This window comes from Haliotis cracherodii, unplaced genomic scaffold, assembly GCF_022045235.1.
Source record: "Haliotis cracherodii isolate W230 unplaced genomic scaffold, xgHalCrac1.p SCAF_10, whole genome shotgun sequence".
Lineage (NCBI taxonomy): Eukaryota > Metazoa > Mollusca > Gastropoda > Lepetellida > Haliotidae > Haliotis > Haliotis cracherodii.
The window spans coordinates 14,378,209-14,399,123 of NW_027266265.1; the positions used below are offsets into that span (position 1 = coordinate 14,378,209).

The window sequence follows — 20,915 nt, forward strand, 5'->3', positions numbered from 1 at the left end:
TATTGCTGGAATATATATTGCTAAAAGCAGAGTAAAACCAAACTCACTCACTCACTATTTTTAAGTGCCTTATACACATTGTCAAATCAAACTGGGATTTGCAATGACAGCCTACAGTCTTGTCTCCATTCACTACATCAGAGATCATCAAATGTTTGTGAAGGTTTATGTCATTAACATGTACTCAGTTATCTGGTGTATTATATCCATTATATTATGCTAAATACCCGGAAACTGTTTTCTACCACATATTTGTTTTGAACCTGAATCGAATAAGACAATGCTAGAAATAGTCATCCAGTCAAATTCCTCCCACAAGTTGATTGAACCACTAATCTTCGGCTGTGCAGGCAGGTGCCCTATCCACTACATCACAGAGGCAGTGCATACACTAAATAAACAAGGATGTTTCTATGAACATTCATGAACTACTTGAAATACTGTTGTCAAGAAAACATTCCACTCACAATATTTACCTCTGTACCATGGGCCTGAGGCCCATCAGTTTGACAAGTCAATTAATTAACAAATGCACCTGTCACAGCTTGTAGTGTATCCACCTTGCTGACAGCTCTTCTATCAAAGGTCACTCCAAGGAAATGTTTTTGTAGGTTTGTGTCAGGTGCAGTCACCATTGGACCATTTCCTCTGTGAAACCCTAACCTACTTTACAAAATGTTTGAGAATTTGTATTTGGCCTGTGTTGGTTAATTTTGAGGTCAAGGTTTCTTGGTCTTGAAACAGATGAGTCTGGGTGATTAGATGGATCACTGACCATCAGGATTAGGAAGGTGATTCTTTAGACTAAAATACTTCCTTGGTCTTCCTGTTAACTTTATCAGCAAGCACTCTCAGAAAACAGTACATTTTTCAAGTTTAAGACAAAAATAAATTCTGGCAAATTGGCAAACAATTGATAATAGTGAGTGAGTTTGGTTTAATGTCGCTTTTAACAGTATTCTAGTTATATCGTGGCGTGTCAGCTTAATGTGGGAGGAAAGCATGAAGTGATGCAGGTCTTAGATGTTTACCACTTCAGTGAAACCCACGAGCACTGATATGGTGCTGACAAATCTAGAAACATAATCGGGGCAAACTGGGATTCGAACCCACAATCATAGGTTTCCCAAGCGAGGCAACGCTGCACAGTGAATCACAGCGCCTTAGACGACTGGGCTATCCATGCCCCCCAATTGAAAAGAAGTTGACCTTCCCTCATCAAATTAACTGAAGTCATGACGTTTTATGTGTCTGGATATAATTGTTGGATATGTAAAATGATTGGCTGTATTTAATTATTTATATTATTGTCAACTTTAAGCCATGATGAAATAATATTTATGTTTTTTTACTGCATTTAATCAGGCAAACAGTGATTTGCCGTCACAGTAAGGCAGACTGTGTGGTATTGGGGGGCACGGTGGTATGATGCACCATCATCTCCTGTGCAGAGCTAGGTGTTTCCTTAGCCATTCCTAAATCTGCTGGTCATAGGGTTGAATCCCAGATTCTCTACATTTATGATTCTTGGTATACCACCAATCCCTTGGTTGTGGATTCCAGTGGAAAAAGTCTATGTATAACCTGCATCACTTTTCCCGACTGTCAATCTGAGGCATGCTGCTATATACCCCCTACTAACTGACTTCTTTTGTACCAGGTGCTGTGTTCCATGCTTGAGCTGGAGGTGATATCCAGCCAGGATCTGAAGATGCAGATGATCACCACGTTACAGAGCACCACGGATGGCAAGCGGATGTATGCAGCGCTCTGCGAGAGACAGATCGCCCTCAGGGAACTGGTAAGAGTACATCCTAATATTCTACCCTGGTTAGAATCCAGGTTAGTATTGGCCTTCGGCAACCTATGCTGTGCTGACTAACGGGATTGGATGGGTAGACTTGTTGAATTGGTTCATGCATGTCATGGTATGCCAATTGCGTAGATCGAGGCTCAGAATTGCTGGATTGTTTGGACCCGACTATTTACAGACCACTGTCATATTGTCAGAATACAGTGATCCCTCGCTATTGTGCTCTTCGATAAAGCGCTACCTCGGTTACTACGCTCGGTAACGCATGGCTCCCAAAATTAATGTACACTTTTAATACTGAGAGTTTTACACAGACATGATTGTATTGTTGTTGTTGTTCATTTGCACATAACGCTTCTCATTGCATAATCAACCGTTTATCGCTGAATGGAGTTCTAATAATCTGTTTGAAAACATCCGCGGCAAGTCCCGGAAATACGATTGTTCTACTAGTTAACTTTTCACACTATACATCCTTTGATCTTAGAAGCGCATGCATGCAATAAAAGAGAACCACAAGCGAAGTTTATATTCTTAATTAGTGGGCAATCCAATTTGAGGCGACACTGTCAACTCACATGTTGTTGTCACAACACGGCGGTCATTCCTTTTGATTCGGATCAAGTAACCTTATCAAACCAATTAATCTGGCTTGAATGTGTATCTATATTTGTATGAATGTGTATAAATGCGCATAGTGCTGGTCAAAACCCTCGTTTTCCGTATTTTAAGCAACATGACCAATCAATGCCACTGAAACAATCTGTACTTGTGTAATGAATAGTGATTGGCTCTTCACTCATAGCGTCTGTTACTACCATTATCGATCGATATTTTCATGTAAGTAGACTACATTCACATTGAATGTGACAGTTAAGGCTTGTATATAATAACAAACAGCGAAAACATAATGGATATATATTTTTACACTATGAACGGTAAACAACTTGTATCATTGCAATGTGCGAGACAAGGCGAAGATCGTGAGATTGGCCGAGCGCGCTCCCCCGCCTCGGTTAAACGGCTCATCATCTATAATGCCCACCAATTATTTGGACCCCATTGGTAGCGTTGTAGCGAGGGACCACTGTATTACTGAGTGCGGCATAATAACATTCTGGTTGTTTGGTATTTTTCATTTGTATAGATTTTCTTTTATTTCATGAGGAAGAAAGAATGTGCCAGGGTGTACTGAAGATACAATGTGTTAATACCAATCTTGATGCCCCCACCACAATATACTGGAATATTGCTCAAAATGGATAATAACCGAACTTCATTCACTAGTAAACAAAGCTTTGAATAATATTTTTTTAGGCTTACATCACAAAGTAAGGGCAAATTTTTACCTTATGAATGTTAGGGCCTGGACTTTGTTCAATAAAGCAGTCGCTAAGACAACTATCATTCCGAATTTGTAAACAGACAATCAAGTGATTGACATCATGAGCATAGATCCACACAATTGGGATACGATGACATCCATCAACCAAGTCACCGAGCCTGACCGCCCGATCCCGTTTTTTCCGCTTTTTATGACAAGCATTGTCGCCTTTTACGACAAGCATGTGTTGCTGAAGACTTATTCTACCACGGATCTTCACTGGTGGCCATACTAAAACATAGACTTATGCCATACCATAACATAGACTTATGTCAGGTGCAGTCACTAAGACGATCATGACACTCATACTGTAGCATAGACTTACGACAGTCAAAGTATTACCAAGAGGACTGTGACTCGCATACTGTAGCATAGACTTACGACAGTCTTAGTAGCACCAAGACGATCATAACTCCCATACTGTAATATAGACTTACGACAGTCAAAGTATTACTAAGACGAACGTAACTCGCATACTGTAACATAGACTTACGACAGTCTTAGTAGCACTAAGACGATCATAACTCCGATACTGTTATATAGACTTATGATAGTTGCACTTGCTAAGACGATCATGCTACCCATACTGTAACATAGACTAACGACAGTCATAGTAGCGCTAAGACGATCATGACACCCATACTGTAACATAGACTTATAACTCTTGTAAAGTGCATGCAACTTAAACTGAATTCAATTAAATGTTTGTTGAAGGTATTTTATGGGCTTTCAACACTGCAAAGTACATTTGATAAGACTTGCCACATTGTAAGTTCTTTTTGGCCAGTGAAATTTGAGACTCGGGTGACTGGGTCAAATGGGCTCCCCATCACAATAAGTGTATCCAGATCATGACCCAGTTGTTACGGTTACATTGTACATTTCAGCAACAAAAAGGTGGTCCAAAGAAACTGACTCTCCCCTCCAAATCAACGGATGCTGATTTGACGAAGATGCTTAGTTCTGGGTCCTTTGGGAATCTAGAATGTCTCAGTCTTGCCTTTACACAAGTCACTAGCTCCTGTGCTCATGAACTCATCAAGTTGCCTTCGCTCCGATACCTGAATCTCTGGTCCACACAGGTTGGTATTACTTCATCAGGATAGGACTGTTAGGCTAGTGTTTGCTTGTCATACTGAAGAGCAAGGTTTAATTCCCTACACAGTGTGGCAACATCAAGCCTTCTACCTGGGTTGGGGTGTTTGGTGTATTAGCTTGGATTCAGGTAGATTTGCACTTGTGCTGCTCATGCTTGGTGTCCTAGCTGTTGCTGTGATTTTGCTGGAATACTGATAAAGCCACCATGCTCTGTCACTCACCTCTCTGGGGGCACGGGTGGCCCAGTTATCTAAGGTGCTGCAATTCACTGTGAAGAGTTGCGTCCCTTTGGCACGCCAGAAACCTATGATTGTGGGTTCGAATCCAGGTTTGCCCCGATTATGTTTCTAGTTTTGTCAGCACCATAACCGTGCTCGTGGGTGTCATTGAAGTGGTAAACGTCTTAGACCTGCATCACTTTGGGCTTTCCTCCCACACTAAGCTGACACACCGCGATATAACTTGAATACTGTCAAAAGTGGCGTTAAACCCAACTCACTCACTCACTCCCTTCTCTTGATGTGAAAACAAAGTGGTTAATGCCTAAGCTGACATGCCAGTATCTGTTTGAAATACTGTTAGCAGCATTAAACTAACTCCCTCACTATTGTGATATTGTAACAGCCCTTCTGAGTACACAAAAGACGGTCAGGTAGCCTAGTGGTTAAAGCGTTCCCTCATTATGCCAAAGACCTGGGTTCGATTTCTGACATGTTTACAATATGTGAAGCCCATTTCGGGTGTGCCCCGTCGTGATATTGCTGGAATATTTCTAAAAGCGGCTTAAAACCATACTCACTCACTCACACTGAGTACTATGGTCATATTATAACAGCCCTTCTGAGTACACAAAGTATCTTCTGTCTGCAGTTTGGTGACGTGGGTCTGCAGTTGATCTCGGAGCACCTTCACAAGCTGCAGGTGTTGAACCTGTGTGAGACCCCGGTCACTGATAAGGGACTTGTTTCATTGTCAGGTAGGCGACCTCTTAACATAGATAATGTAGGGGATATTCTGGACATTCTGAACATTCTGAATTTAATGATTGATATATTAAATGTTGTATGGGACCATGGCAGTTTTGAAACTGCTTACACTACTCAAAAGAAGGTAAAGAACACCTTATTCTTTTACATAACTACAGTTAAATAGTTTGATAGGCATCACCTAGAAGTTGACGGATGACAAGGTAGACACAATTTTATGGATAATGACTTCTTTAATACTGTAAAAAGTGATGTTTCGGTGTAGATGCTTATACTTGCTTGACGACGCTATTAGGATCTATACTGAAACGTCACTTTTTACAGTATTAAAGAAGTTGTTATCCATAAAATTGTGTCTACCTTGTCATGACTATATTCAACCTGTTATGGCCTTTACAGATTAAGTTTTGTCATATGAAAAAAAATTGGTTGTCCTAAAATTCTTTTGAGCAGTATATTTTATGATTACACCATCACATTAGACATAAGTTTATGTTTTAGTTACTGCCTTTTTAATTCTACTTTGGTATTCAGGGGGAGCATTCTCCTTAAAAAGGAAGGCTCTGACAAAACATTTGAGTTCTCTTAATAATTTTCTCAATAGTGTCTTGTATTTCATTTCTGGATATTTTTGACATGGCATATGGACTTAGCATAGCACAACTGACTAGAAGAAGTTTTATGCTTTGGCTATGGTGTTGCACATGGAAAGATGAAGCAGTAGCAATTATATTTACCATCGGAATCCAGAAACCTGAATTATGAATACTCTTCCTTTATATTTCAGCATTGAAGAACTTACGGAAACTTAATTTAAATAGCACAAGCCTTTCAGCTCTAACCTTTGAAGGATTGAAGGTGAGAGTTTAAGCTGTAATTGGTTATATGGCTTCAAGTTATTGAACAAGTCGTTCACAAAACATCTCTTTTGGAAAATGTTTCTCACATAAATTCAATTCCTAAGAACCCCCACCTTATTTACGCTTGTATTGATGAGTATCAGAAAGGCTTTTTATGGGCAATTTTAGTGAAATTCCATACTGTACATTTACATATGAACAAGAAAACTCCAAATGAATCTTTTCATTATATTCTTTTGTGTGGGGAATACATCAGTGAAATACATTCCTGTGGTAATGATACTGGTCATGAGAAGTTAAGGTTGGCATCTGGTTGCCTCAATGTTTGCCGAGCATGAACCATACTTACAGAGGCCACCACCAAGTGGCAACCATGCCTGCCTGGCATAGATGATACTTACAGAGGCCACCACCAAGTGGCAACCATGCCTGCCTGGCATACATGATACTTACAGAGGTCACCACCAAGTGGCACTCATGCCTGCCTGGCATACATGATACTTACAGAGGTCACCACCAAGTGGCAACCATGCCTGCCTGGCATAGATTATACTTACAGAGGCCACCACCAAGTGGCAACCATGCCTGCCTGGCATAGATGATACTTACAGAGGCCACCACCAAGTGGCAACCATGCCTGCCTGGCATAGATGATACTTACAGAGGCCACTACCAAGTGGCAACCATGCCTGCCTGGCATAGATGATACTTACAGAGGTCACCACCAAGTGGCAACCATGCCTGCCTGGCATAGATGATACTTACAGAGGCCACCACCAAGTGGCAACCATGCCTGCCTGGCATAGATGATACTTACAGAGGCCACCACCAAGTGGCAACCATGCCTGCCTGGCATAGATGATACTTACAGAGGTCACCACCAAGTGGCAACCATGCCTGCCTGGCATACATGATACTTACAGAGGTCACCACCAAGTGGCAACCGTGCCTGCTTGGCATAGTTGATACTTACAGAGGCCACCACCAAGTGGCAACCATGCCTGCCTGGCATAGTTGATACTTACAGAGGCCACCACCAAGTGGCAACCATGCCTGCCTGGCATACATGATACTTACAGAGGTCACCACCAAGTGGCAACCATGCCTGCCTAGCTTACATGATACTTACAGAGGCCACCACCAAGTGGCAACCATGCCTGCCTGGCATAGTTGATACTTACAGAGGCCACCACCAAGTGGCAACCATGCCTGCCTGGCATAGATGATACTTACAGAGGCCACCACCAAGTGGCAACCATGCCTGCCTGGCATACATGATACTTACAGAGGCCACCACCAAGAGGCAACCATGCCTGGCTGGCATAGATGATACTTACAGAGGTCACCACCAAGTGGCAACCATGCCTGCCTGGCATACATGATACTTACAGAGGCCACCACCAAGAGGCAACCATGCCTGCCTGGCTTACATGATACTTACAGAGGTCACCACCAAGTGGCAACCATGCCTGCCTGGCATATATGATGCATACAGAGGCCACCACCAAGTGGCAACCATGCCTGCCTGGCATAGATGATACTTACAGAGGCCACCACCAAGAGGCAATCATGCATGCATCATACTAAGAGGTTGCCATGAGGTGGCCTCAGGGTCTGCCTGGCATGGGCAGTACTTTAAGAGGTTACCACCAAGTGGCAACCATGCCTGCCTGGCATAGATGATATTTACAGAGGTCACCACAGTTGGCCACCATCCCTGGCATGTATGATACTTAAAGAAGTCATCACCCGCTGGTTACCGTGTGTGCATGGCATGTACCGTACTGCACACACAGTGGTGACCGATTGAAGTGTGTTTTTTCGGTTAGGGCATTTGTAACAATTAATATGTTTGTTGAGGTTCAATACAGAACACGTAGTTAGGAGGAACCATGAAACCACCATTTACTCTCCAACTTACTGGAACTTTGGAAAATGTGTATGACATCACCTTGGTACCATCCCAGTTGTTAGTCAAACCCATGGTACCATCACAATTGTATGCCAAACTTGGTACCATCAAGAATTAATGGTTAATCAAAACAAACCTTGCATTTAGTATATTTTTCCAAAATGGAAGTGAATTTATCAAGCTGGAAATGCATATTTTAGAGTAGTTAAAGGTACTGGGCACCGTTCCTCAAAGCGATCTTAGCGCTACAATGATCGTAAGCCTACCGGTATGTTAAAGTATGGGACTTACGATCACCTTAGCGCTAAGATCGCTTTGAGGAACGGGGCCCTGGACTTAGTTTTACTGCATTAGGGATCAGAGATGAACATAGATACATACTGGTTAGCTCAGCTGGCACCTAATTTGGTATAGCCAGAATTGTCACTGATACATGTGGTGGGAAGGGTGTGCTTCTGTTAGAGACACCTTTCCAGCCCACACCATGCAGTTGTTCTATTGTTTTCATTGTTAGTGAAGCGGTCATCCGATCAATAAATTGTTGTTATGAATTGACGATAATGTCAGCAATTGTCCATGACGTCACAGATGGATTTTATGTGATGTCCTACCAGCAATGGAGTCACTACTGTCTGCCCTTGTGTTTGGGTATTGGTAACATGCAGAGAAGCTCACCTGAGTGTCTTTTGATATGAAATATTAGCAACACAAGTTGATAAAAGTTAATAAAGTAAAAGCTTGATAAAGAGTTTTAAACTTTAATGAACTAGTGTTGTTGATATGTTTTTTATGAAAAGACATGTTTGTGAGATTCTTTGTAGCATCCAAGATCATTCTTTTTTTCATGTGTAAACAGTAATAACCAGTGCCTTGAGTGTAAAATTAGAGCTAACCAGCTTCAGTGGCAGACAGATAATCGATGTCATTTGATTGTGGCATCATGGTTACTGATGCTGTCACAATTGGGCTGCAAAACAGTGTGATGCAATTCATTTTGGCAATATCTCCCGTGGAACCCAGTTTCGGATAATAACTAGAGTTACCTACACCCAAGCCTATGATATAACATAAGTACGATAATCTGAAAAATATGGACATTTTTTGTGAGATATGGAATATGTCTGTATTTATGTTATTAACTGGATGAACAATTATTCAACTGGACAAAAATGTCACCCTGTGTTGGTGTTTTTTCCTCTGTAGTGGAGGTCACTGTGACCTTTCTACTTCCCAGGCACGACTAAGGAAGCTCCCATGCGGACATTGATCTGCTCTTTGTTCTTTGCAATGCTTGCAAACTCACTACATTTAGTAATAAAATTTGACAGAACCAAGTCTTTTTGCTGAAGGGGAAACTATCTTGAAGTGGTTTTTCTGGAATTGAAATTGGCTTTGGATTTGATCATATCAAGTTTCACCTCTGTGCATATCAGTTTGATGCTTCTGTTGCAGCTAACCACACTTTGACATTAAGATTAAGAAAATAATGTATCACTATTTCTGTTTATAATCAGGCATTTCATAGAGAGAACATTGGGGTTGTAATTTCCAATATTGTGATTTAAACATTGCTTGAGAGAACCGCTTCTGTTCTTTCAGGGTTTTTTGTGAGATGCATCCATCAAAGGATGGAATTAGGAATTTAGGAAAGGGGATCCAAGTGTTATATTTTTCAATGTATATTTTGTATGAGTTGGGTGGAAAATGAAAGTGTATATGTAGTTTTCAAAAGGTAAAAGGTTTTGTGTCAAAGAGAAGTTGATGTCCCGTCTCACTGTGCGTAACACTGACACTGTTAGTACTATCAATTGGCATAGCCAGTCAAAACATTGTCTCTGTCATAAACTGTAGGAGGTATAAAAATGAAAGATTATAGAGTCATCTGAGAGTTGAAAATGTCAAAAGTCGATCTCATTAAAATCAGTTAGTTTTACTCCAATACAGTACCTCTATGTGAAGATACGGCATCTCCACAGAAGTTTGAGCCAGGTAAACCAAGAGCAAACCCTTTACTGCCCAATCATAATGACGGATACATGGGTTCTTAAGCCAGTCAGATGTCAGCTTTTTTTAACAATTCTACTTCATTTCTTTTCCATTTTGATTTGGAAATTTTGATTTTAGCAAAATAAAACCTGCACAGAAAACAAATCATCCTTCTATGGAACTACTGTTTGGCAGTAGAAAGCCATGGCTCTCAGAACTGACAAGTGTAAATAATGGTGTGACATTAATTATTCACTTTCAAGCTTCACATTTGTTTTTCAAGAAATGTGTTTTGCATGTCTGATTGCTTAGCTTATTCGGGCAGAGAAATTAGAAGCCTTGTTGCTGAATTGCTCATCAAAAAGTTCACCTGATCTAAGATTGTCACGCAGAGGTATTGTGTCAGAGTAAGGTATCTATTTTAATGAGATTGTGTGAAGTATGGATTGATATTACGGTTTTATTTGTTCCAGGAGAAGTTGCCAGCACTACAGGAGTGTGATGTACGGTACACGGATGCCTGGTGACTATAGGAACCCACCACTTCCTGAACTGTTGCTAATAAAGTCAGCAATCTCCCTCAACCGACAACTGGAGGACTAGTCCTAGCCTTGTTTGTGCCTACTGAGGATTGGTAACAGAGACAATCATGACCGTCTGCTCACTGGCAGACGGCAGACTGCTATCCTTTATGACAGCAGTCCTACAGATGTGTCAAGATTTGGTGCATTGTAGTTCACTGTCATCTCAGTATGAGTATTGACGACAGCTTAATCAGGAGCTGGTCAGTGAAATCACTTCATCTTCATGCAAGCTGAATGGCGTTTAAAAAACCCATAGGAAACAGCTGTTTCTGCTTCTGCATTAACACTGGATGTGAGTGTATGATTAATGCTTCTGTCAATAACAGATTTGATTGGTACAGCAAAAGAATCATTTAGAGAATTGATAATAAGCAAAAGAAGGATGGAAGCTAGTCAAAGCCATCGTCCTTTGATTCAGCATTGCAAGCAAAAACAATGAATGGCAAAGCCATGTGTGCTTGTTTGGACCTATTTCCGCACAAGAAGTATAATGGAGAAAGGATTTGATTGTGCACTTGCTGTGAAAACAGAGTGTATACTGTTCTATAGTTGTCTCCTAATTGTCTGTGCTCCTGTCCAAACTCTGTGTGCAGTATGTCATCTTGTGTTCATCTGGTCAGCTGATTGTGTACATAGAGCGTCATATATTTTGTAACAGCTGAAATTGTGGGATATTTTATGCGACATTTTGATGACCTAAGGGAGAACAAGGTCAGTGTAGTGACATCTGTTGGACGAATCGGAAACGAGTTGGATTCCTTCCCTTAGTGTTCACAAATTCTGCCTGTAGAGGGCAGCACTGCAGTGTTGGTAGATCGTGGCAATGGAAATAAGCAGTGTAGATTTCAAGATTGTAGAATAACATGTCCTAAAATGTTCAGGTCACTGTTGAATATGATTGAAGTGACTTTCCTTGATCCCCTACAGTACAGCATCTTTCCAGTAATGGTAGCTTATGATGTTTTACTGTCCTAGACCTTGGACTGGAAATCAACCCACAGATTCAGTATTGACTTTACTAACTATTTTGCTGTTTTTTCTACCGATCTTGACTCTCATAATACGGTCATTCCAGAGTTTCTGGAAAAATGGACAATAATTCATTGTATAATTCCAGTAGCCTTATGGGACCTCCCAGTGTAACTCTCCCACAGTCTAATTAATCAAATTGATAGCGTGTGAGGGTGGGCCCATGTATGTTTATATGAGAGACTTAGCATTACACCAGAAGTCGGTATGCAGTCCAGTGATATTGTTCCAAAAGCGGAATGCTTTTCGATTGCTGACGAGACACAGCATAGTCAGCAGGGTTTGAAATAACCAAAATTTCAACACATAAGGTGACACACCCTCAAGATGATAAAACAGAAGGTATTATTACAAAGCCGTGAGGCAGCCATACTTATTACAGCTCTGTGTAGATATTTATGGCTTGTCATTGTTACTATGGTAACGCGAGTTGCTGTTACCATGGAAACATGAGTCGTTGCCATGGTTATGTGACTTCAGAACTGAGTGCCCAATGTGAAAAAGGAAGAAGGAAGGAGATGAGAAAAAGAGAAACTTTGTATTTTTTACCAGAAGATTCTTGAATTAGAAGATTGAGGAATAAATGAAATGTCTTATCTTTTTAAGTGGATGTGGTGTGTTTGCTATGTTATTGAATGATTGTGAAAAGTTTGTGTGAATTGCATAAGTCTGGCTTTAATTTTGCCAATTTTGAATTTTCGCCATTTTATACTGTAGTATTTTGGTGTATCAGACTGTACCCATATCTGTGATTTATGTATTAATTATAATTATCAATTGTTTAAAATGTTCATATGATTCATACATGTGAGTTGTGATGTGTAGCATTTGTCAGGACATTCCAGAGTTTGCAAGCCATGATGTACAGTGCACCATGTATTTTGTGCTGGACAGCCATGTTAGTTCCTACTGGTCAGAATGATCTAACCATAATGCACTGTGTTGTCATGGCAACTTGATACCTGCCATCTGCAGCAGCTGTCCAGGGAGATATCTTGTATTAACCAACATTGCAGCATGGTGCAGAACAAGGCGTTTGTGGCACTGATTAGAATAAAACTGTAACAGGGTTGGAAGTGGAAATAGTGGGGATTGAAATAGGGAATTCTATATACTACTCAAAAGAAGTTAAGGATCACCTGATTCTTCCATATTACAATAGTTAATTTCTCATGCCATGACAGATTAACATTACCAATATAAAAGAATCGGGTGATCTTAACTTCTTTTGAGTAGTATATATACCTCCTGACACTATGAAATACAGTGATTGGTTTATTTAGGTTAAATTATGTTAAGGCTTCAGGATTAGCTACAGTTGCTTTTCAGTATCTAAACAAGGTTATTTAAACCAAAGGACCAGTAATTTATTATGGGGGATGGGGTCTGTGGGCGTGTTCAGAGATTTTTGAAAAGCTAATGATCTGAAAATATTAACCCTCCCATAATTCTTGTCATACTTTTGGATGACCCTCACAATGTCCTTGCACATTTTTTCCAGTACCCTCCCTGAAAAGACAACATGCAAAAGCACTTTATATCATATTGTAAAATTTTCTCATCACACCCCCCTATAATAAATGACTGGTCCCTAACTCCTGGTTTGTTTTTGCAATAAATATTTAAGCTTTCATCTGGAAAGGAATGGGATTGATGGAAAGTGTAGCTACATCATGTCAATTGGTTCCTAGTTAAATAATATAGGAATACATAAACTGGACATTGTTTGCAGTAATTAAACATGTTGATACATCAACTGGAAATAAGATAGGTTGGTCTAGGTAGGCGTTCATGTCTTTGCTTACCATGCTCAACACTTAATCTCCTTTTCCGACAAGGGTACAGCATTGTTAAGCCATTTCTAGATAATCCTGCCTTGATGTTGTTGAAATATTGTGAAATGTTGCATCAACTTGGTCTAGGTCTTGATATTGCTGCAATGCTGCTGACAGCTTTGCGAGAATATTCTTATCGGAAGACAGTATCATATGCAAGTCCAGCATTATTAGAGGGTTAGTTACAGAAGGCGTGAAAACATCTGCAGACATTGTATTGTGCCTGATCAGTAGGAACTGGAAGAGATCGCATTTGTGGAAAGTGTGCAGCTTGCTTTGCAGTGTCATGTTGTCAGCCATTAGTCACTCGTGAATTTGATTCGTTCGATGTTTTTCATTAAGTCTTTGTTTCTGACAGGTGCTGTGTTTAGTGAAAGAGATACAAATGTTCTTGGCATGATCGAATGAAAGTTTTGCATTTGTCCCTTTCTTAACATAATATAACTTTTGATGGAGGGTTTCTGCCCCTAGCAACCTGGAAGCTTACTGATGCTGAACTGTTACTGAAAATGTCTGTTTCCATACATATATGCTCAGGCAAGACTGTCCCAATGCAATTGCCACAGCTATACTACTCAAAGATGTTTAGGACCACCCAATTCTTTCGCATTACTATAGTTAATATGAAAAAATGGAGTGGTCCATAAATTTATAGTACATAGTTTGGGAAATCATCTTCAGCCAACTATGGATACAATTTAACATGCTTCCTAAAAAATCTGCTTGTTGTTTTTCTACATTTTCTTTTCGCTAAGCAGTCTTTATAAACCACTACACTTTGGAAATTATTTTGTTAGCTATTTTTATTTATTTGGGGTAGCCTAGTGGTTAGATCATTTGCTGCCCATGCCAAAGACCTGGGTTCAAGTCCCCCCAGTGTGTTATTGCTGGGTATTGCTTAGCAGCAGTAAACCAAACTAATCACAACAGGCTTTATCTTTCTTTATCTGGAGCTGTTGATGCTCTCACCAAAATAATTAATTGTTCTCAGTTGTTTTATTAATTTTTTTCCCTATGTGGGCAAAGACAAATATTTACAGTTGTGTTCTCCAGCCTGTACTGTTTTGTTCAATGATCATATACTTTGATGTTAACAGAGTACAGTTTGTCTGTAGCAACAACATGATCAGGTTTTGGTTTGTGTAATTTTTGTTTTGACAGTGCTGTTCAGATCCAGTATTTGATTACAGGGTTGCTTGTTAATTGTGGCTCAAGTAAGAAACGTCACAGGCAGTGCCGTCAGGTTATGACCCCAGGCAGATCAGTGTTCATGTACGACACTGGAAGTAATCTTATTCTCTTCCCACTCTTCCGAGTTCAACAAGAGGGTACTGAACGCTATTTATCAGGAACTGACATTTCATTACCAATTACTTTTGGCTATGAGACAATTTGTTTCCGAAATAAAAAATATTAATTTTTTTTTTGGCTCCATTTATACCCCCCAAAAGAACAAAAAATAACAGAAATCTTCATAAATGCTGATAAAAGTGCCTGGTCAGGTAAAAATGAATTGAAAAAATAATAACTGAGGGTCTGTGAGGATCAAAAGGATAAAATGGCCGGTTCCTTGCAGATGTGCTGTGGTACAGAATCCACTCACTGCTTTTTGGGATGTTTGCATGTAAAAGTTTGTTCAGTGCACACTGACTTTGAAACCCTGTTGATCAGGGATAATATGATGAATGTCATGTCCGAGGGAAAGAATATTCATACACAGAAAATATTAAAAGAAATGGACCCTACTTTGATGTTTAGGATAAAACATGAAAGCTGTTTCTGCTGTGTGCAATTTAACAGATCATGCATTTAATGGGGCGGTTGGGTAGCCTAGTGGTTAAAGCGTTTTCTTGTCATGATGAAGACCCGGGGCCGATTCCCGACATGGGTACAATGTGTGAAGCCCATTTCTGGTGTCCCCAGCCGTGATATTGCTGGAATATTGCTTAAAGCGGCGTGAAACCATACCTACTCACTCACTCATGTTTTTGACTGACCCGAAAATGTCAGCTGAAGTATTGGCCTATCTTCCATAAAAAGGCACAAAGTATTAAAATTTCCAAGGGTTACAAACCTTAGTGACTGACTAAAAACCCTGCTCACTGACTCTATCAATTATGGGGCCCTGTTCAGTACCGACCATCAAGGATCGCTTTCATTGTTTATACCAGACCAGTTTAATTTCAGTTTCAGGGATTATCTGGTCAATATGACAAGTGGAAGGAAAAAATTCAAATGTTTCTGTTCATTTGAGGTTAAATTGTTCGAGAGGCATTACTTAGAAGTTGACTGAAGACATAGTAGAGATAATTTATGGATAATGACTTCTTTATTTTCATTAAAAGCGACATTTCGGTATAGATCCTTATACTGTTGTCAGCCTTGCCTTTAAAGTAAATAAAAAAAGTTGTTATCCATAAATTATCTCTACCGCGGTACTTTGATTTGAGGTTAATTTCCCTTTTTTAAAAGATTTAGCAAAATTTCAGGTCATTGTTTAATAACTCATTTCATATCAAACACAGCATTATGTTATAATTTTTATACTTTATTTGGTGGTCTGGTAAACAAGAAAATGAACTGATCTGGTTTAAATTGTGAGAATAGCAATTGCAGCATCACAAGATGTGATTGTTTTTGGACTCATTAGTGACAACAGGAACAGTTAACATTAAACAGAAAGTTCAACAGACAAGACAGCTGTTAGAGGAGTCGTACTCTTTGGTTTGTTAGATATTTGAAAGTTGGTTGGTTTGTGAATCTTTTTTATTTCGTTTGTTATATGTTTGACAAAACCGTATTACTGTTGTGTTGTTGCAGTCTGTAATTGTTCCATGATTGTTTTATTATGATTTTAGTTGATTTATTATGAAGTATATGAAAAAATAACCGGTTTTTAAGTCATTTGATTATTCATGTGAAAGAAGTGCTCAGAAAAGAACCAGTCAGATTTTTGTCAGTAGATAGCCATGCTGGCATCCTGAATTAATGGTTATTGTTTTCAGTCATGGAGGGACTAATTTGCATGACACCCTTTTATAAATTTAAGGCCTGTTGACTGAATTCTGATCAATATCAATGCAAAAACACTGACAGTTATAGCATATTCACTGTTACACTTTACCCTTTCTACAATGTCTTAGTCTTAGCCTTTGTTACCATGGTTACCAGTATCCTCAGCTGTGCAGCTTTAAGTGTGAAACTCTGTGATTTTAGCTGATTAATAGTGCTACTAAGTTATGTGCCATGAAAGAGTGTATAAGCCTCAGTGCTGTGTGAGTTGATGTGGTCGTCCATGATGCCAGTAGTACCAAGTGTGAGTGGAGTTACGTAGAATAGCAACCTCCAGGTAGGATTTGCTTGTTGTTTGACAGTGCAGTCAACAGTATTCCAACTCTGTGATGGCATCCTGAAAATAATCATGTCTGGGCCATACAAATCTATTAACAACGATCCTTGTCATTGGGGTACAAGATCTAACCATGTCACCGAGCCTGACAACCGTTTAGTCGCCTTTTACATGCTTATGTCACTGGGATCTATTCGAACCTGGAATCTGTTCGGGGATTAAAATATGATCCAGTAATGCATAAACTGGCTGAATTCATGTTGTCGTTCCTGGATATTATGGATTGTGCTCATACTATCAACAATTGCTTATTGAATGAAGGAAAGCAATATTATTCTTCATATCTAATTTCAACCTCATAATGACAATATCGTAATTTCCTTCAAAAGTAAACTCTATCAATCTATGCTTGTTGTAAGAGACGACTATATGGATTGGATGGTTAGACTTGGTTACTTGGTAGATTGCATGTCATTGTATCCTAAATGCGTGGATTGATGTACATGTCAATCACTGGTTTGTCAGGTCCATATTTGATTATTTACAGACTGCCATGATATAGCTGGAATATTGTCTGTACAGTGTTAAACGACAAACAAACAAAAGTGAATGTATGCATGTTCATTCAGAAAATAGTGTATTTCATTATATAAAAAGGAATGTGTCAAACACGAAAAATATGTAAAATCACATTGATATTTTTCGTTTAATGATGGAAGTGTGAACCAATAAATTAAGACAAGAATGGCCAGGTTTAAGTTAAGTGTCTATTTCTGGACCTTGAAGTGAAAAACTATTCCAGATGTAAGTCTATTGAATAACTGAGTATCATTGTAATAGTCTCTGGCATAATGGAGTGTAACATGAATGTTTTTGAAAGGTACTTGATGTTGTTGTAGACCTGGCATTTACTGGTTGAAGGATGTTGGGGGCTGTGTTGTCAAATGTGCATTTATTTGTTTTCTGTATTTTGGGTGTATTGCATAAATTCCCCATTGATGAAGCTGGCCTTCAATATCCTGTATTGTGAGATCTGATTTAGTGGGTCCAGTAGCACCATTCCTGCATGGTGGTGCTCGTGGACTCACTTCCTCTGAGGGGGCATCTCAAAACTTCTCTAGCTCATGTATGTTATGTACGAATATGAATAGTTTGGTTTGTACATGTTTGTATTCATATTAGACTGGTCTTTATTTACCTCATTACAGTGTATGCTGAGAAATATCTGAATGCTCTGGTATTTTGTTCTGACACTGAACAGTCTTTATGTATTATTTTATGAGCATAGTCAGTTGTCTTTTAATGTTCAAGAATGTTTATCTTGAAAATCAAATTTCTGCTTGGTCCTTGTAGACAATTCAAGATTTGGTAGTATGAATACAACTACGGACCAAATTGTTTTTGCTGATGATTATCATAATGAGAACTGTCTTCAACATTGGCTTCTATCATTGATCCATTGTACAAATGCTCTACTTGTGAAACAAGTGCGACCTTTCATCCACAGCTACTCCGTATGACACTACAGTGTCCAAGCATATTAATCACATGACATAAGTTACCAGTGCAGGACAGGATTTCATTTTATGACATTGTGTGCACATATTTATGACATTTTTTATCACTTCAGTTTGAGTACCAATCAAAACCATTATTGTTCTGATTTAGCGTATATTGAGGAAATCAACCATCCCTTTGAGCATTGAACTGTTTTAGCACTAGAAGTTCTGACTGTTTCTACTTACCTAGACATACTTGGTACAGGTGGCCAGTGGTCTGTGGCGGTTCTATTTGCTGTGTATTCACTCCCCTTTGGTGCCAGGATGCCCTGGTCTTGGTTCAAATCTCAGTTTTGCCCAGATTATTATTACAAAACAGTTAAATCAATATCTTTTTGACAATCTCCGACATTAAGCTGACGTCCTATGATTGACTTTAATATGGTTAAAAGTATTGTTTAACTCACCCACTCTCAGAAAAACTTGTTACATCTGGTTGATAAAACATGAATTATTTTACTGTCAGTGTCTGACTGCTATATCATATCATTGGTCAGTGTTTCTGGGCCAAATCTTGCAAGTTCAATTGAATTGGGATACGACTGAACTTGTTCCCTGAAGCTTCATATGAAGTTACTGTCAAATAGATGGTTTAGATCTTACATATTTCTTTGCTCGGTTTACGAATTTTCCGACCTTAAAAATAGAAAATTCAAAAAAGAAAAAGAAATCAAATCAGAAAGACAAAAAAAAAAGAAGGTTTATACCTCTGACAGTCAAGATCACTTTGACAATGCAAATGACATTGTAATGCTGCTGGATGATTTTACATCTAAAATATTTATGAATAACCCCAAAGCAGGCCAAGATTTATAAAGAAGAATTTAACTCCTCTCCAATGCATTTTATTTCCCCACTGACCAAAGTTTTCACAATAAAAAGTGTGTAAATCAATAACAGAAAAGTCTGGCCTTGGAACAGGTAATTGCTAGCTAGGTCTGATGATTAAAACTATCAGTACACAGGTTCATTGTCAATTGGCTTCATGAGTGTGGGCGTGGCCCGTCAACAATACTTGGCCCGTATGTAATTGTACGTAGAAATTGCTGGAGGATAAGCAGTAGCCCCTGAAGTATCCCAGTGGTATCGTCCATATGTATTTGTATCTACATGATGAAGACAAGTCAGGTCAGTTGCTCTGAGAGAGACAAGCAGCAAAGGATATGGGTGACATTGATGTGACGACCAGTAGGTAAAACCTCATAAATCCAGACCCTGTTAGTCCAAACACCCTGCCTTCTGTGTGATCTTTTGAGAACATTGATATATATTACTCAAAATAAGTTAAAGGACACCCACAATTGGAAGGCTGTATGTTGCAATAACCGCCAGCCATGACATTAACTACAGCCATATGAAAAAAATCGGGCTTTCTTTAACTTCTTTCGAGAAGTATATTTCGAAGTTACTAGTAATAATAAATCTGGACAACTGTTTACTTTCTTACCAACATTTGTCAGGCACAAAGCACAGGTTATAGTCTCATGCATATTAGATAGGCTCTTTCATATGCCAGGGCCAGTTGCAAGTGAAGAGTCGAAACGTTTATACTTTTATTTGGAACAACAGTTGTAGCACCAAGGTGCTTGGTCAAACATTGGTTATATGAGGTAGTTTTCAGTACATAAGCTCGAAATGCTTACATATCCCCAAACTGTGTACCCGGTCCCATTCCACAATGCTATCTTTGCGCCACACCTATCAAACTCACATTCTTTAACATTGACTTATGACACTTGTAGCACAAAGATCACTTTGTGGAACAGAGTCCTGCACCAAGGGTTCAAGATTTCATTTAATTGTTGACATCTCTACTTATCGTATGTTTCCCCCAGTATGTCCCTGCCTTTTATATGTATCTTCTCCAGTTTGTTTGCTTTTGTGATGGAGTTGTCTGCCCTTTGCGTTGTTGCCTGTGGTCGCTGAGCGCGTTAGTGCTCATCTTTTATATGCAGATCAAGCATCTGTCAAATGTCGGAATAAAACCATAAAATAAAGTCTGCCTTTGTTATTATGAGAGTTGTTGTGCATACCCTGTATCAAGATTTAGGCAGTGGTCCCATCAAGATTCATGGAACGCTGCATCGGGTTTCTTCACTTGTGAATAGCTGAAATTTTATTATACACTCATACTCTCTCCAGTCAGCAGCATTCTAGGTTTCTCACAGCAACCTGCAAATCATAAAACTAAAACTGAAAGCACGAGCACTATTCAGAACAAGTCACAAAATCCTGAGCACCTGTTCCTCAAGACAACCGTGACCAACCTGGATCCTAGTCTTCTCCAGATAAGATAAGATTTGTTTGTTCTTTAACGCCGAACTCAGCAATATTCACGCAAGTGGGATCAATGACATGCATTAACCAAGTCAGTGAGCCTGACAACCCGATCCCCTAAGTCGCCTCTTACGACAAGCATAGTCGCCTTTTACAGCAAGCATGGGTTGCTGAAGACCTATTCTACCCCGGATCTTCATGAGTCACATAAGAATTCTGTGAACAATTACAGAGACACCATTG

At 39.4% G+C, this 20,915-nt stretch overlaps 1 protein-coding gene across 3 annotated transcripts in view; it reads left to right on the top strand.

The window, feature by feature from the left end:
• The window catches only part of LOC139454090 (C-Maf-inducing protein-like), a 109,486-nt gene extending 89,093 nt beyond the window's left edge, over nucleotides 1–20,393 (top strand). For 2 of the 3 annotated variants that reach the window (XM_071235587.1, XM_071235589.1), the window contains exons 15-19: nucleotides 1,661–1,801; nucleotides 4,085–4,279; nucleotides 5,166–5,271; nucleotides 6,069–6,139; nucleotides 10,513–20,393. In XM_071235587.1, the coding sequence (XP_071091688.1) occupies nucleotides 1,661–1,801; nucleotides 4,085–4,279; nucleotides 5,166–5,271; nucleotides 6,069–6,139; nucleotides 10,513–10,566 (567 nt within the window). In that variant the 3' untranslated portion in view covers nucleotides 10,567–20,393. The remainder of the gene's footprint in view (nucleotides 1–1,660; nucleotides 1,802–4,084; nucleotides 4,280–5,165; nucleotides 5,272–6,068; nucleotides 6,140–10,512) is intronic. The other variant, XM_071235588.1, reaches the window with a different exon arrangement.
• Nucleotides 20,394–20,915: the final 522 nt, after the last annotated feature.